Raw genomic sequence first — 16,000 nt, 5'->3', positions numbered from 1 at the left:
TCTTCAGATTTGTCAAGGGAAAAGGATGGAGAACTCAGATTACTAGCATTAGAAATTATAAAAGTTTTATCAGATACTATAGACATTAAAAGAATATTAAGAGAATATTATAAAAAACACTTTATACCAAAAATTTGACATCTTACATGAATGTACATTTTCCTTGTGAATTATAATTTAAAACTGATACAAAGTGAAGTAAAAAATTTGAATAACCCTCTCTGAATAAAATTGAATTTGTAATAATAAAACCACTCACACACACACACACACAAATCCTCAAGGCACAGGTAGTTTCATTCATGAATTCCATCAAGCATTCTAAAACTGACATCTTTTGGAACATATAGGAAGAGAGAATACTTCCTAACTCATTTTTGAGGCCAACATAATGTTAATATAAAAATGTGACAAACATCACAAAAAGGTAGAAATGCTTAATAATATTCATCATTAACATGGTTTCAAAAACCTTTCACAAAATCTAAGTGAACTGAATACAGCAAAGAGGGTTTTATCACAAGGATTCAAGTGTGGTTTAACATTCAAATATCAATCAGTGTAAACTACCATGTGGACATTTCAATGGATGCAGAGGTTAACACTTTCAGAACTTTTGGGGACTAAAACAGAACTTTGAGGAAAGGCACATAGAAATTTCTCAATAAATATTAGCTTCCTTCCATCCTGAGGATGTTAGAATATGCAGATTTGAACAAATTATCAATATAAGTATGTTATTAGGTTCATATTTCTGTACATTTGTCCAGTGGGAGACTCAAAGGGGAAGGAGATTTTGTTGTTGTTTATTTATTTACTTTATTTTTTTAGCTAATAGGCCAGAGTCTCAATTCTTCAGTGGAGTTATCCTTATATTTTACTCATTTGACAATTCTTCATGAGTTATCCTTATATTTTACTCATTTGACAATTCTTCATGATTTCAATGTTTGAGGCTGGGAGGAAGAGCTATTGTGTGTAGGACCAACAGAAAAGAAAGAAGTGGAAATTCAACAAAAACAGCAGCAACAGTTGTGAAGAGAGCTATTGAAGAAAGTTTAATGCATTAGAATTATTTAAGGTACACAAAATAACTTGATAAACTAAATTCTTCCCATCCCTTAGAGTCCTCTCCAGCAGAACTCTATTTGATGTCTATTTTCAATAATTTAGAAGTCACTTAAAAAAAATTTAGTTTTCAAGTTTATTTTGTCCCACTGATTTCCAAAGCATTCATGTATGAACCCTTAAAATGAGCATACTCCAGGTGCCCCAGATAGGAAGTAATTTAGGAACAGGAGAGCAGTGTCTATAATTGTTGTTAAATGTTATTAAATTGTTGAAATGATACAAGCTTATTTTAGAAGAGTAAGAATTCAGATTACATATACATAAGAAGGGCTTAAGGAATTCACTTTACCAGAAGTTTTTTATGAAAACTAGGATACTATAGACTAATATGTCTATAAGGTATTGAATTATCATAGAACTTACCTTGATTTTAGAAGGTGAATTATTAAGATTTTTCTATTTAGGTTTAGTTGATACAACAATTCTTCTTCATAAGCTTCCTGAAAAACAGTATCCATCATGTGACTTAAATGTGTGCCCATTGAGTCTGTGTTGGTGGTGGGTAGAGGGGTAGGTAGAGGGGAAAATTACAGATCTTTCACATTCTACCCAGGAACCCAAAAGTCCTTTCAGGCAAAATAATAAATACTGATAAAGCTGAATTTCTATGAAAAATTTTGTTTTCAAGTTATTTTTTTAAGTTTTTTTTTACATAGACCATTTTAAAAATCTTTATTGAATTTATTACAATATTGCTTCTGCTTTGTATTTTACTTTTTTGGCCAAGATCCAAAGATCTCAGCCTGTGGGAGCTTGGATCACCAACCAGGGATCCAACCAGCCTCCCCACATCAGAAAGTGAAGTCTTAACCGCTGGACTGCCAGGGAAGTCCCCCCAAGTTATTTTTAAAATTTTTATTTTATATTGGAGTACAGTTTTTAAATTTTATTTATTTTAATTGCAGGATAATTGTCAAGTTATTTTTTTTTAATTTTGGTGGACTTTTTCTCCAGTTATAAAATGAAATTAAATGAAAAAAAATGCATACTTTCCCCTTATTCAGAGGTATACAAGTTACTATATATCCTTATAGTTTTACTCCCCTGGATCTTCTGTTTATGTATTCTTAACAGTTGGTATACACTATCCTATACTCTACATCTTCACATAAAAATAAATCATGACCATGAGCATTTCCTGTTCTAATATATCTTCTTTTACAGTATGCGTATTTTTTTTACTTGAAGACACAAAATGAACTTATTTAATCTACATCTATATTAGAAATTTCACTTGGGATATTCACTGCAGTTAGAATTTCACTATTAACAATGTGGGGGGGGGGGGGAGGAATGTAAAGCTTTTGGTAAATATTACCAGATAGCTTTGAATAAAGGAAGTTCAAAATTAGAATTTCAACAGAAATTTATAGTCATTCTTGTTTCCTTGCCTTAGATATTGTTGCTAATAAAAGTCTTTTGAATAATGACATGATAACATTATGATAAATTGTTCTTTTTGATTACTTTTGAAAATGATATTTTCCTTTTATTTGTATATGACTTTTCAATTTATATCCTTTTGTTGTTGTTGTTTTTCAGTCACTAAGTTGTGTCTGACTCTTTGTGACCCCATGGACTATATAGTCTGTCAGGCTCCTCTGTCCATGGGATTGTCATTTCTTCTGAGGCTCCTCTAAATCGTGTTAATTTTTCAGACTTCCCTTATTTCTAATGACCTTGATGGTTTTGAACAGTACTGGTCAAAGATACTGGTCAGGTTTTTTGTGGGATGTCTCTCAGTTTAGGTTTATCTGATGTTTTTCTCATGTTTAGACTGGAGTTATGGAGAATTGATAGAAAACAACAAAATCAAATGTCATTTTTCATAGCATCATATCAGAAGAACATACTGTCAATATGACTTATTACTGATGTTAACCTGGACCATCTCACTGAGGCAACATTTTTCAGCCTTCTTCACTGTAAGTTATACTTTTTTCTTTCTTCCATATTATTCTATCTACTCTTGGGAAGGAAGTCATGAAGTACAGCCCATGCTCAAAGGTGGGGTGCTATGCTCCACCTCCTGGGGAGGGGGGTGAATTTCTGCATCAAGTTTCTGATTCTTCTTTAAGAGAGATTTGTCTATTCTCCCTCATTAATTTCCTTGTTCAATCACTTTTTATGCAAATATGGGCTCATGGATATTGACTGATACTTTGCATTATGGTCTAAAACCACATTATTGACTTTGTTGCTCAAATTTTTCTTTTGGAAACTAGGAGATCCTTCTGTTGATCCCTCTGTTTTCTTGACACATTCCCATAAATGTGAGCTTGGGTTTGTTTGAGAACTTCCTTACTTTCTATAGCTGCAAGATGCTCCAAACTCATATTTCCTGCCCTGTCCAGGCTTATTTTGTAGGTTCATCCTGGAACTTTTCATCTTAGTCTGGATTAAGTCTTCAGACAATAGATACCAAAAGAGCCCACCGGCTTTTGCACAATGGATAGTAGAAAGCAGGTTTTGACCTCTTGGCTGAGCACCAATGTCCAACCATTAAAAGGTCTGGGAAGATGAGGAAAGAACTGAAGATCAAGAGAAAAACTATTTGCAAGGAGATTATAAAAAAAAAAATAGACTTTATGGCAGTAGATGGAGAGTTACTTTTTTAATCATCTCAAGCCATGGGAAAGAGGACTTATGGGACCATTTGGAAAGTTGAACTGTGTCTTACTTGTGACCGAGAAACCTAAAAAGTGAGCTCCTGTTATGGTGGAGGGAGAACAAGTCATTGCATTTGAAAGGCCGGCTTTCTCAAGAAGTGCAGAGGCAAAGTGACAGTCAGGATGCTCCATGGGTCAAATGAAAAACCTGTCTCAAAATGGAAATGCCTGATAATAAGTATCTAAAAACAGTCATTGACATGTATATGTATGGCTGAGTCACTTTGCAGTTCACCTGAAATTATCACAACATTGTTTGTTAATCAGCTATACCCTAATACAAAATAAAAAATTTTTAAAAACTAAACAAAGTAATTTAAAAATAAAAATAAAAACAATCATTGTATGTCTTTGACAATGCAGTGTTGCTCAGTTTGCTAAGTATCTCCAGCTCTTTACAACCTCATGCACTGCAGCAAGCCAGGCTTCCCTGTCTCTCACCATCTCAGAGTTTGCTCAAACTCATGTCCATTGAGTCAGTGATGACATCCAACCATCTCATCCTCTGTCACCCCCTTCTCCTCCTGCCTCTCAATCTTTCCCAGCATCAGTTTCTTTTCCAAGGAGTCAGCTCTTCACATCAGGCAAAAGTATTGGGGCTTCAACTTCAGCATCAGTCCTTCCACTGAATATTCAGGGATGATTTCCTTTAAGATTGACTGGTTTGATGTCCTTGCTGTCCAAGGGACTCTCACGAGTCTTCTCCAGCACCACAGTTTGAAAGCATCAGTTCTTTGGCACTCAGCCTTCTTTATAGTCTGAGCCACCAGAGAAGTCCTCTTTGACAATAGTGGGCATTACAAAGAACCTAATTTTGAAGCTTCCTCCCCATTAGGAGTATTGTGCATTTTCTACATAAATATTTATTATTTTGGGGATTAACATTTTAAATGTTTTTAAATTTTAACACTTGAATTAAACACTCTTCTCAGCAGCAGGCCTTTGTATTCCTGTGAAAGTTGTTCAGCCATGCTGTAGAATCTGTGAGGTCAATAAACCTGCAGATCAGATCACTGGGAGAGCAAAATGCTCAAGAGGGACACTCCACGGCCATCAGCTCAGAACAAATGAGGCTGTCTTGGATCAGCCTGGAAAACTGTTAGTGGAACTCTTCACGTAAACTGGAGGATCCACCCACCAACAAACCTGAACTTTTTTTGTTTGTTTGTTTTCTAATCCATTAAGGGATTGGTCTCCCCGCCCCACACCATTCTCCACCCAAGCATATGTGTTAAGAGGAGTAAGAATCCTCAGAAAAGACACGATATGGCACTTGTTTGCTCTCTGCATACCTGCGAAACAATGCGTTTCATTTATTAAATCAAAGCCCATACCTGTATGTCATCCTCATGGATGTGCCAAACATCTCGCTTCTGAATCAGAGGAAGCCTTTTAGGATGAACCAGTTCTTGACCCTCTACTCCAAGGATGACCTTTTCTAAAAGGGAATACAAGCGGGGGGCCAGGGGTGGAGGAGATATATTTGACATTAACATTGATCCATGGTAATTGGATAACAGAATTATTCTCATGGAGTTCATTTGTTCCCAATTAGCAGCCAGGTAGAAGAGCATCCCCACTTTACAAGTATGGAAATTGAGACTGATATATCTAAGTTAGGAAAATATGGACTTCCCTGGTGGCTCAGACACTAAAGAATCTGCTTGCAATGTGAGAGACCCAGGTTCGATCCTTGGGTTGAGAAGACTCCCTGGAGAAGGGAATGGCTACCCACTCCAGTATTCTTGCCTGGAGAATTCCATTGGAAAGTAGGCAAACAGATTGGGGTCCTTCAGTTTCTTACATCTTTTCACTTTATTCTGCAGGTGTGACCTTTGTCTTCTCCTGCCTGTCTCTGGATCCTGCCTCCTGTTGAAGCCAGTCACTGCAATAGTTTGTTTCAATGTAAATTACTGATTTTATCTCTATGGGGCATTTGTATTGGAAGACAACTCTCATAGCTAAATGTAAGACTTTCCCATGTGAAAGGGATTTTAGACATTTTGAATCAGTGCTAAAATAATCTCTATATTACCTATCAGATTGGTAATCATCTGTCAGGTGAGCCCTGCCAACCCCACTACAGAGTGATGTAAAGGAAAGAGCATAGGCTTTTAGAATCTGTTCTTATTGGAACCAGAGTTTTACTGGTTTATTAGCAGTATGACTATGAGTGGGGTTTCCCAAGTGGTGCAGTGGTAAAGAATCTGCCTACCAATGCAGGAAACACAAGAGATGTAGGTTTGATCTCTGCATTAGGAAAATGTCCTAGAGGAGGAAATGGAAACCCACTCCATTTTTCTTGCCTGGGAAATTCCATGGACAGAGGAGCCTGGTGGACTACAGTCCATGGGGTTGCAAAGAGTTGGACGTGACTGAGCAACTGAACACACATACATGACAATGAGTAATACATCTAATCTCTCTGATCCACAGATATTAATCTCAATTTTCTTACCGCTAAATGGAGATAATATAGAATTTTAAGCATGCTAATACACAAAGTGGCTAATGGCTAACATGTTGTCTCAGTTCCAGTTCAGTCATTCAGTCCTGTCCGATTCTTTGTGACTCCATGGGCTGCAGCATGCCAGGCTTCCCTGCCGTCACCAAGTTCCGGAGCTTGCTCAAACATGGTGTCTGCTGCCTTGCAGATATTCAGTAAAATCCTTCTCACCATCTATCAGAGTACTTAAGATTAATACAATGTTTTATAGAACTATTGAATCTCAAGATTAAACATAATCTAGTCCAAATTCTATGCTATGTTTTCAGCAAAATCAGTGAATATTAATATTTTATCATTTACAATTTAAACTTGGTGACGAAAGAGATGTTGCCTCATAGCATACTAAGAAAACTATCATAAAAAGATTAACACATACCTTTAATCTGAAAAATGAGTAAAATCATGAAACATAAACTCCCGGGAAACATTCTGAATGATTCTGGCAAACTGGGGCACATGTGTTTGAGAAAAGACGCGCACAGTTCTTAGTCCTTGCTGCCACAGAGAGGACGAAGACCCTAGCAGACAGACAGGCAGTTTCGATCCAGCACAAGGAAGTGTTCCTTATCGTGTTACACAATTTGTGAGGTGCTTTAGGCTAAAACCTGGAGGGTGGACGTCATGTACTAATTAAAGGCAACCACTGAGATGGTGGTGGTGGAGGAAGTGGGCTGGACAGAGATCCCTATATTATACCTGTTACAAATATGACTCCAGATGTACTAAATTATTTTTAAAATGAAAACATCACATTTGTCTTGGAAAAAATTACTGAAGCATGTTCATATAAACTGTGGTGGAAGAAAGTCATCTACGCTGAAAGCCACATGTAAGAACTGTCAAGGAAAATTTGATAAAATAAAGTAGATAGAAATATTGAGAACTTTTCTTCTTAGCCAAATAAAGGCCGGGACCATGTAGGACATGAGGATAATGATATTATGGTACTAAATGAAACACAAGATATGAATCCATATTTTATCCCCACCCTGATAAAAGAATCCAGAGAGTCACTAGGGTAAGAGGGAGAGATGAAGGGAAATAACTTTCCCTTTCTCCCTGGTTTTATTAAGATATAATTGACAACAGATTAAGGTATATGTCATACAGATTTGACAGTATATATTATGAAATGGTTCATGTCATATAGACACCAACCACCACCCCACCTTTTTTTTCTCTTTTTGATGAGAACTCTACAGATCTATTGTCTTAACAACTTTAAATATACCACCTAACCCTGTTCACTACAGTCATCATGTTGTACATTACATCCCTAGTACTTATTGGTCTGATAGCTAGGATAGATCACTTTCATCTAAACTTATTTATGAAAGCTTATTTATGCTATAAATCACAAATTAATTTCAAAAAAAAGGCAAATAAAAACTCCAAAAATACATACAACATATATAATAAAATGTGAGGGCATAGATCCTGATAATATAGAACTCTTTCAAATCAATACAAAAAGAAAACATTAATGGGCAAATGTGCAAAGGACCTGTACAAATCCTTCTATATGCAGGTGTTCTCTCCTTATATTAGAAGAGATATACCTTTGCAATATAACCCCATATCTGCTTGGGATTCTATCCCTCCACTATCTCCATTATTGATTATCCCCATAATATTCCCATAAATGGAACCAGTCTACCATAATTGGAAGTTTTCTTTAACTCTTTATTTTGTATTGGGGTATAGCCAATTAACAGACTTCCCTGGTGGTTCAGATGGTAAAGAAAATGCCTGCAATGCAGGAGACCCAGGTTCAATCCCTGGGTCAGGAAGATCCCCTGGAGAAGGGAATGTTTACCCACTCCAGTATTCTTGCCTGGAGAATCCCATGGACAGAGGAGGCTACATTCCTGGGGTTGCAAAAGAGACATGACTGAGCAACTGAGCACACATATTAACATATTGAAGAGTTTGGAAAAATACTCGGTAATAGTAAGCACCCAATAAAAGTAGACTATAATTATTTAACTTAACTAGGAGGAGGTTTTATAATGCAGTAAATAAAAGTGGACATTTAGATCCAAACCACCTGGGTTCTGTTCTCAGCACTTGTTTTTCCTACCTACAAACCTTGGACAAGGTCTGACCTCTCCATACCTCAGTTTTCTTTTCTCCCAAAATAAGTATAACAACAGTATCTTGGGGGTTCTCTGCTGGTTCAAATGGTAAAGAGTCTGCCTGTAATGCGGGAGTCAATCCCTGTGTTGGGAAGATCCCCTAGAGGAGGGTAGAGTTAATAACTAGGATTAAATGGGGTTAATTTAACTGAATCACTTAAAAGCGGTATCTGCTACATATTAAAGGCTAGATAAGTGATGATTTTTTAAAGAACTATATAAATGTTGAATTTTGCTTTTATTATTTTTTCTGTACCGATTTTATCCACTTCTCATCTTCCTCTCCTTCCCTGAGACTCAGGAGCTCTGGCTTCCTTTCTTTACCCCAACATGCGTTTTCTCTTATCCAAGAACCTCTGGATACACTTGTTTCTCTGCTTCTCTGTGGCCAGATTAATTCATCATGCTTCAATTCTTAGTTCAAGGGTCACTCTCTCAAGAAAGACTTCTCTTACTTCAGGGTCTGGAACAAGCTTCTTGTTGAAACAAGATACCTTTTTCTTTTCTGAAAAGTTGTTAGTTTATAACAAACTGATTCATCCAATTGCTTTTATCTGTTTCCTGAAACAAAACATAACTTCCAGAAAGCAAACTCTGCTTGCTTTTTCTTAGTCTGGAACCATATATGTAGAAGTGTCTTGCATATAGACAGTGTATTCAATATAAATTTGTTCAATGCAATAAAACTAATTTGCAATATGAGTAGGATCTGCTTCCATCTTCATGTGTTTCTCAAAATTTTGAACGTAATTGGAATAACTTTAAGTGATCACTTCTACCAGCAGAGTTTCTTTCAGGTCAATGCAAGAGATAGTTGAAGACCAAAGGGCATACTTAATATATCCAACCTGTTATCAAACAAATATTCATCCACATATCAGATGGAACTTACCAGCTTCATTCACAGTGATGGTTACAGACAGCATTTTAAATTGGATAATAGGTAGGAATCATATTGAAGTTGCCTTTATTACAGTAAAAATAGAAAAAAAAATTAAATACCAGTTGTAGAATCCTAATTATTTATGGTGTCATGTTAAATGATAAGGCTTAAAGGCATTTGTCTAATGCCTTTAGCTATGGCTAAACTAACTTTCCAGCATGTCTAAAATATTAGAGATACGGCATTATCCACAGTTAATCCAGGTGAAACAACCTAGAACTTTCAACGAAGAAAAATTTTTGTAACTTAATCAGGCCCCATAATCAATAAGGGGAAAGCAGGCATTAAAATTTCTGCCTGACCCCATGTTCTTTTTATATGTTAGTGGTTTTTTTGGACATAGAGACAAGCTTTATTTTCCCATAATCACTCTATAATCAAGCATTCAAACCTGGAGAATATTATACTTCAATTCTGAACCCTACCAAATGACTAGAGTAGCACAGTGAAATATTATAGCTAGTTTATATATTTTTTTCACTCTCAAGTCACAGCTTTCTGTTTTCAAAATAACAGCATCACTAAAGTATATAAAGTTTTAAAAACAAACAAACAATTAACCCTGAAGCAGATTTCAGTGAAAGTGGCTCTGGGAAGTCCAATTATCATACAAAAGCAGATTTTAAGGATTAAACAAATATGAGAATATTCTGTTTCCTCCTTATTTCTCTGCTGCAAATTTGTGGAGCAACCTCTCATAGGAGGTTTTCAAATCTACTCCTATCTTGGTTTCAGTGAGGGATTTGGAGGTTGTAAATTCTTTTTTTTTTTTAATATTTCAATGATTTTTATTTAGTTTTTTGGCTGTATCACATGGCTTGTGGAATCTTAGTTCCCTGATGAGGGATTGAACCCATGTCCCCTGCTTGGAAGCATGGAGTCTTAACCACTGGACCACCAGGGAAATCCTGAGATTTTAGATTCTTATGTCCAATCCTTATGGTTGCTAGGATCAACCCTTTAAGTCAGGCAGGCGTATGTGTCTCAGGGGCCTCCTAGCTTTGATAAGAGCATGTCTGCTTTCTCCCTTTGACCTCCCTCACAATCCACGTACCCCTTCAGGTTTCCTCTTGAGATTCCTTCTCCCTTTCTTTTCCTCAGTCCTGCTCCCTCTCTCTGAGCTAGGAACTTAGAGAGCAAGTCCTCAACCCTTCTTAAAGACTTAGAGTGAATTCACAATCGTGGAGGCCCAGGAAGTGTGACAGATGATAAAGAATACACTCCAAGTCAGAAACAAGAGGCGGTCCACTATGCAGACTCAAACAGCTTATTCTCTTCTGTCCTTTGCAAAGAGAAACATGGGAAAAGGGGCAAAAAATTAAGTGAATAAAGAAAATCTTATCCAAATTACAATAGAAATGGCAAAAACTAAACACAGAAATACTGGATGAAAGATTAGCATTTTCTATCTGACTTTAAAAGAAATATCATTATAAAGTACTCCAAAGTCACATTCATTAAAGGGAACTTGCAATTCTTTTTGTAGAAGCTAATTTCAGCCCATTAATTGTGTTTTCAGTGCATTGAAAAGAACACTAGATTCAAAATAAGGAACTCTATGTTCACCTGTGAGTAATTATTCTTTCTTTGGCAAATCATTTATTTTCTTGGCCCCAGTGCTTCATGTATAAGTTACGGATATTAGATTGTTTGATCTCTAAGATCTTTTTTTTTTTTAAACATCAGAGTGCTATGTTTCCATGCTTTTACTGAATATCCTTTTCTAAGACCTCTTCATTGTAAACAGAAATTTTGACTTGTTAGAATAACGACAAGTTTGGATTTTTTTTTCTCACTATCCTTTTTTGTTGTTGTTCAGTCGCCAAGTCATATCTCTGCGACTCCATGAACTGCAGCATGCCGGGCTTCCCTGTTCTTCATCTCCCAGAGTTTGCTCAAACTCATGTCCACTGAGTCAGCTATGCCATCCAACCATCTCATCCTATGTCACCCCCTTCTCCTCTTTCTCAGGATCAGGGTATTTTCTAGTGAATCCTACTGTCTATAAATTGATATACACAGTAAATGTCATGATATAGATGCCACAAGAGCAATAAAAAAATTGACTTACTTTGCTATGCAGAAAAAAGTTATTTGTGGGGAGTAGCAGATTCTGAGTAAAAAGAGTGCATAGGCATTTCACCCTTTAATTCTGATAATCAAATTACTTAGCTAATGACATTGAACAAATTACTTAATATTCCTAGAATTTTGGTTTCTTTATGGCAAATTAAAGATAATAGTGCTTCCTACACCAGATCACTGTGTAGATTAAGTAAGATCATTAACGACAAGTACTAATACATAGCACACTACTCTTAATCTTGTTGAAGGGTTGACGTTATTCCTCACCTTCAATTTAACTCTACTTCATAACAGCTTTAGGAAATACATTAACTTCAGTGAGGTCAAAATGTTTAAACAACATAGACTTAAAGTCAATGGGTGACAAGGTATGAAATGAAATGTAATTAAGTTTTCTCCAGTTGAATAAGTGGCAACATTCATGATCCTATCCATAAGTCCAGTTCCTACAGAACTATGTCACACATTCACCTCACTTCTCAACAAACTGTAATATTCATATTTTAAAAAATTATAGTAACTTTCTTGATCACTCATGCCCTTCCAGCAACCTTGATATTTTTATGATCCTTTTATAACAAAATCCTCTCAAGGAGTTTTCAATAATTCCTGTTCTTAGTTCTTCATTCTCTCTTTAAGTCACTCTCTTATGTCTCCTGGATTGACAGTGAGTTACTTTACCACTAGTGCTACCTGGGAAGCCCTTCTTAGTAGCATGAATGGTCAAATGTAAGGAGACATATGTTATTCTAGCTACCCACCGTCTGCACAGTATTTTAAGATCATCAACTAAAAGAGTGGTGGAACTTTACTTTGAGTGATTGTTCGGTTGGTTGGCCTGTTCAGTTCTTGGTGCCCCTGCTCCTTTCATCAGTACGCCCGTGTGAGTTCTCCTGTACAGTGCCACCCTTTCATCTGCCTACAGAAACATCTTTTTCAAGGTTGGTTAAATAGAACTCAGAGTATACTTGTCAGTCTTTTGTGGTTTCATCGTATTCTTCATTTCATGCTATTCTTTGCCTCCAGTTTGACAAATATAATAAATTACTCTCTCAGTGAGGGGCCATGCTGCTCACCTTCCCCAAACCCAACACATCTAGGAACACATTTTCCATGATATTTCTGTTAGCCACCATAGCACACACTGGTCCTTCCTTCCCGTGATTCCTAAAACCATGCCTAGCTCTGGTGTACAGTTGGCATATTGGTATGTAAGCATCTTTGAGTGAATCTTTCTTCTCTGCTTTTTATAATAGACTTGATATAATGGAGCCTGCAGTATTGAGTGAGCTTTCTTGTTTATATCTTAATAAAGTAAAATGAGAGTTGGACCATAAAAAAAAACAAAACTGAGTGTTGAAGAATTGATGCTTTGGAACTGTGGTGCTGGAGAAGACTCTTGAGAGTCCTTCGGACTGTGAGGAGACCAAACCTATCAGTCCTAAAGGAAATCAACCCTGAATATTCATTGGAAGGACTGATGCTGAAGCTCCAATACTTTGGCCATCTGATGTGAAGAGCTGACTCATTGGAAAAGATCCTGATGCTGGAAAGATTGAAGACAAAAGGAGAAGAAGGTGGCAGAGGATGAGATGGTTAGATAGCATCACTGACTCAATGGACTTGAGTGTGAGCAAACTCTGAGAGATGGGGACAGGGAAGCCTGGTGTGTTGCAGTCCATGGGGTGGAAAAGAGTCAGACATGACTTAGCAACTGAACAACAACAATGTCTGAGTTATCCTGTGCCTATCACTGCTCTCAAATATCTGCAATGATAGAGATCACTAGTATAATTTTCACTTTATCTCCTGAAGTATGTGCAAGCCCTTTGAAAACAGAGACCATGGCGAATATTCACATGTCCCCTGTGGAGTCTAAGAGTACCAGAGCTTTCCTGTTGTTAGTACTCAATAAATAGCAACTTAAGAAGTTGATTGTAATTTATCATGACATTATTGCTACACTCAATTTACAGTTGATAAATATGAGTTTACCAGAACTGAACAAATATTCTACTTAAATTCCTGTTTTCCTGAATCTTTGAGCTTCTTTGGACCTTTGTTATAGCTAACCCAAGGCTTAGAAGCCCCAGAGTCACCTCGGACTAGGAGCTATTCATGGACCATCAAGTACTAGGAGCCAGGGTCATATTAATATTTCAAATAGCTTGGATATGCATTGTGCCTTTCTTCTGAAACCAGGAAAGGATGTGATACCATCTCTAGAGTCTGCCCATTCAAATTCTGCAGTTTACTTTCACCCACAAGGATACCTTCCAGCACAACTTGATCTCGGTGTGCCTGTACCAGTAGCACTTCATTAATCGTGGGGCAGAGGCTGGGAATGGCCCTCAAGCCTGTGCCATAAACTCCCCCACAGGGCCAACGTCGTCTTCTCACAGAGGGAACATTAAAGGAGGGAGGGGATGTTGGCACCTGGATATCTCTTAACTCAGACTGTACAGTCTTGATTCATCCTTGAAATTAACCCCACTACTTTGTAATGATATAAAACTTACACCTTGAGCACTCACTCTGTGAGGCATTTGCTTGTTCAGTGTTAATCATATGTGGCAGTTAAATGAAATAATAACTCAGCCATTTGACAAATGAAAAAACTGAGTCTCAAGAAAGAAATTCATCCATTTGAGGGTGGTCAGCAAGTGGTGGAGCTTTGTGTACACCCAAGTCCTTAAGGCAATGTGTAGTGGTTTAGTTGCTAAGCCGTGTTTGACTCTTAACAACCCAACAGACTGTAACCCTCCAGGCTCTTCCATCTATGGGATTTCCCAGACAAGAATACTGGAGTGGGTTGTCATTTTCCTTCTCCAGGAGATCTTGCCAACCCAGGGTCAAACCCAGCTCTCCTACATTAGCAAGCAAGTACTTCACTGCTGAGCCACCAGGGAAGCACTCAAAATTAATGTGTGCTGCTAAGTCACCTCAGTCGCTTTAAGCCAACTTTTTCACTCTTCTCTTTCACTTTCATCAAGAGGCTCTTTAGTTCTTCTTCACTTTCTGCCATAAGGGTGGTGTCATCTGCATATCTGAAGTTATTGATATTTCTCCTGGCAATCTTGATTCCAGCTTGTGCTTCACCCAGCCCGGTTTCACATGATGTACTCTCCATATAAGTTAAATAAGCAGGGTGACAATATACAGCCTTGACGTACTCCTTTCCCAATTTGGAACCAGTCTGTTGTTCTATGTCCAGTTCTAACTGTTGCTTCTTGACCTGCATACAGGTTTCTCAGAAGGCAGATAAGGTGGTCTGGTATTCCCATTTCTTTAAGAATTTTCCACAGTTTGTTGTGATCTACACAGTCAAAGGCTTTAGCATAGTGAAGAAGAAGTAGATGTTTTTTCTGGAATTCTTTTGTTTTTTCCTATGATCCAATGGATGTTGGCAATTTTATCTCTGGTTTCTCTGCCTTTTCTAAATTCAGCTTGAACATCTGGAAGTTCTTGATTCATGTACTTTTGAAGCCTAGCTTGGGGAATTTTGAACATTACCATGCTGATAGGGCCCATATGGGGTCTCATTGATAAGATGGCTCATTAGGTCGACCTCACAAACAAAGAATAAACTCACAGTGATCTGTGAGACTGACCAAATTGCCCAAATGGCATGATGTTTTCTCACTGGTGCCTATCTTCTCAAAGCTGTGAGACCACCAGATTCCAGACTTCTGGCTACGTGACCATACCTTCAGAGAATTTTTCATTGGTGGGGTATAAGAAAGACCCCAACAGAAAGGGAGGGCGCTGGTTCTTCTTAAGAGCCAGTCACTCTCTCTTTTCCCTTTAATAAATTTCCCTTTTCTTGCCTGACTGTCGGGCTTGCTCTCTTTTTCTCTGCACTCGGCTTACATTCTGGTGCCGAAACCTCGGAAGGAAGAGCACTGCAACTGGGTGGGTTCCTCTCACGAGCCCATCTCCGGTGGTCCCTCCCTTGGACCTTGCGGAGAAACTGAGTTGTGCTCCGGGACAAGACTCTCCACTTGCCTTGCTGGACTGACATCCACACACTGGCCCACATTTCATCCATCCGTTAGAAGGGTAAGTGAAATCCCATTCTCTTGGATCCTCTCTCTCTCTCTCTTGCCTCATTTCCAAGTCCTAGCCATAGGCAGGAGGATCCCCAAGGTCCCTGGGCCCTTGGCCTTGTGCCTCCATCTGACTTTGAAGTAGGGGACTCCCATTTCAAAGCAGACTATTATTATTATCTGAGAAAGTCCTGAGAACAGGGACACCTTTTCTCTCAGACCTTTCTCCTCGCTTTCTCTCACCCTTGTCTAACCTCCCTATTCAGCTGCAATGGGAAATTCTCAATCCCAGCCCTCAAAATCTACTCCTCTAGGATGCCTTCTCCGAAACCTTGGTTTTTCAAGGAGAGATAAAACCAAAAAGACTTATTTACTGTTCTAACACACTCTGGCCGCAATATAGACTTGATAACAGGTCCCAGTGGCCAGAAAACGGAGCTCTCGATTATAATACTCTACGGGACCTCGGTAACTTATGCCGC

At 37.9% G+C, this 16,000-nt stretch overlaps 1 protein-coding gene across 1 annotated transcript in view; it reads right to left on the bottom strand.

Annotated features, from left to right (window-relative positions):
• Window positions 1-6,871, bottom strand: part of ADAM7 (ADAM metallopeptidase domain 7) — an 80,449-nt gene extending 73,578 nt beyond the window's left edge. The window contains exons 1-3 of the mRNA XM_086414120.1: window positions 6,686-6,871; window positions 5,135-5,238; window positions 1,495-1,571 (exon numbers count right to left, since the gene is read on the bottom strand). Of these exons, the coding sequence (XP_086270246.1) occupies window positions 1,495-1,571; window positions 5,135-5,238; window positions 6,686-6,767 (263 nt within the window). The 5' untranslated portion in view covers window positions 6,768-6,871. The remainder of the gene's footprint in view (window positions 1-1,494; window positions 1,572-5,134; window positions 5,239-6,685) is intronic.
• Window positions 6,872-16,000: the final 9,129 nt, after the last annotated feature.

Source organism: Bos grunniens, chromosome 8, assembly GCF_055505025.1.
Source record: "Bos grunniens cultivar Pamir isolate PY7600 chromosome 8, Bosgru_T2T1.0, whole genome shotgun sequence".
Classification (NCBI taxonomy): domain Eukaryota; kingdom Metazoa; phylum Chordata; class Mammalia; order Artiodactyla; family Bovidae; genus Bos; species Bos grunniens.
Note: the sequence above shows the minus strand (reverse complement) of the source record. Positions and strands in the feature narration are given on the sequence as shown.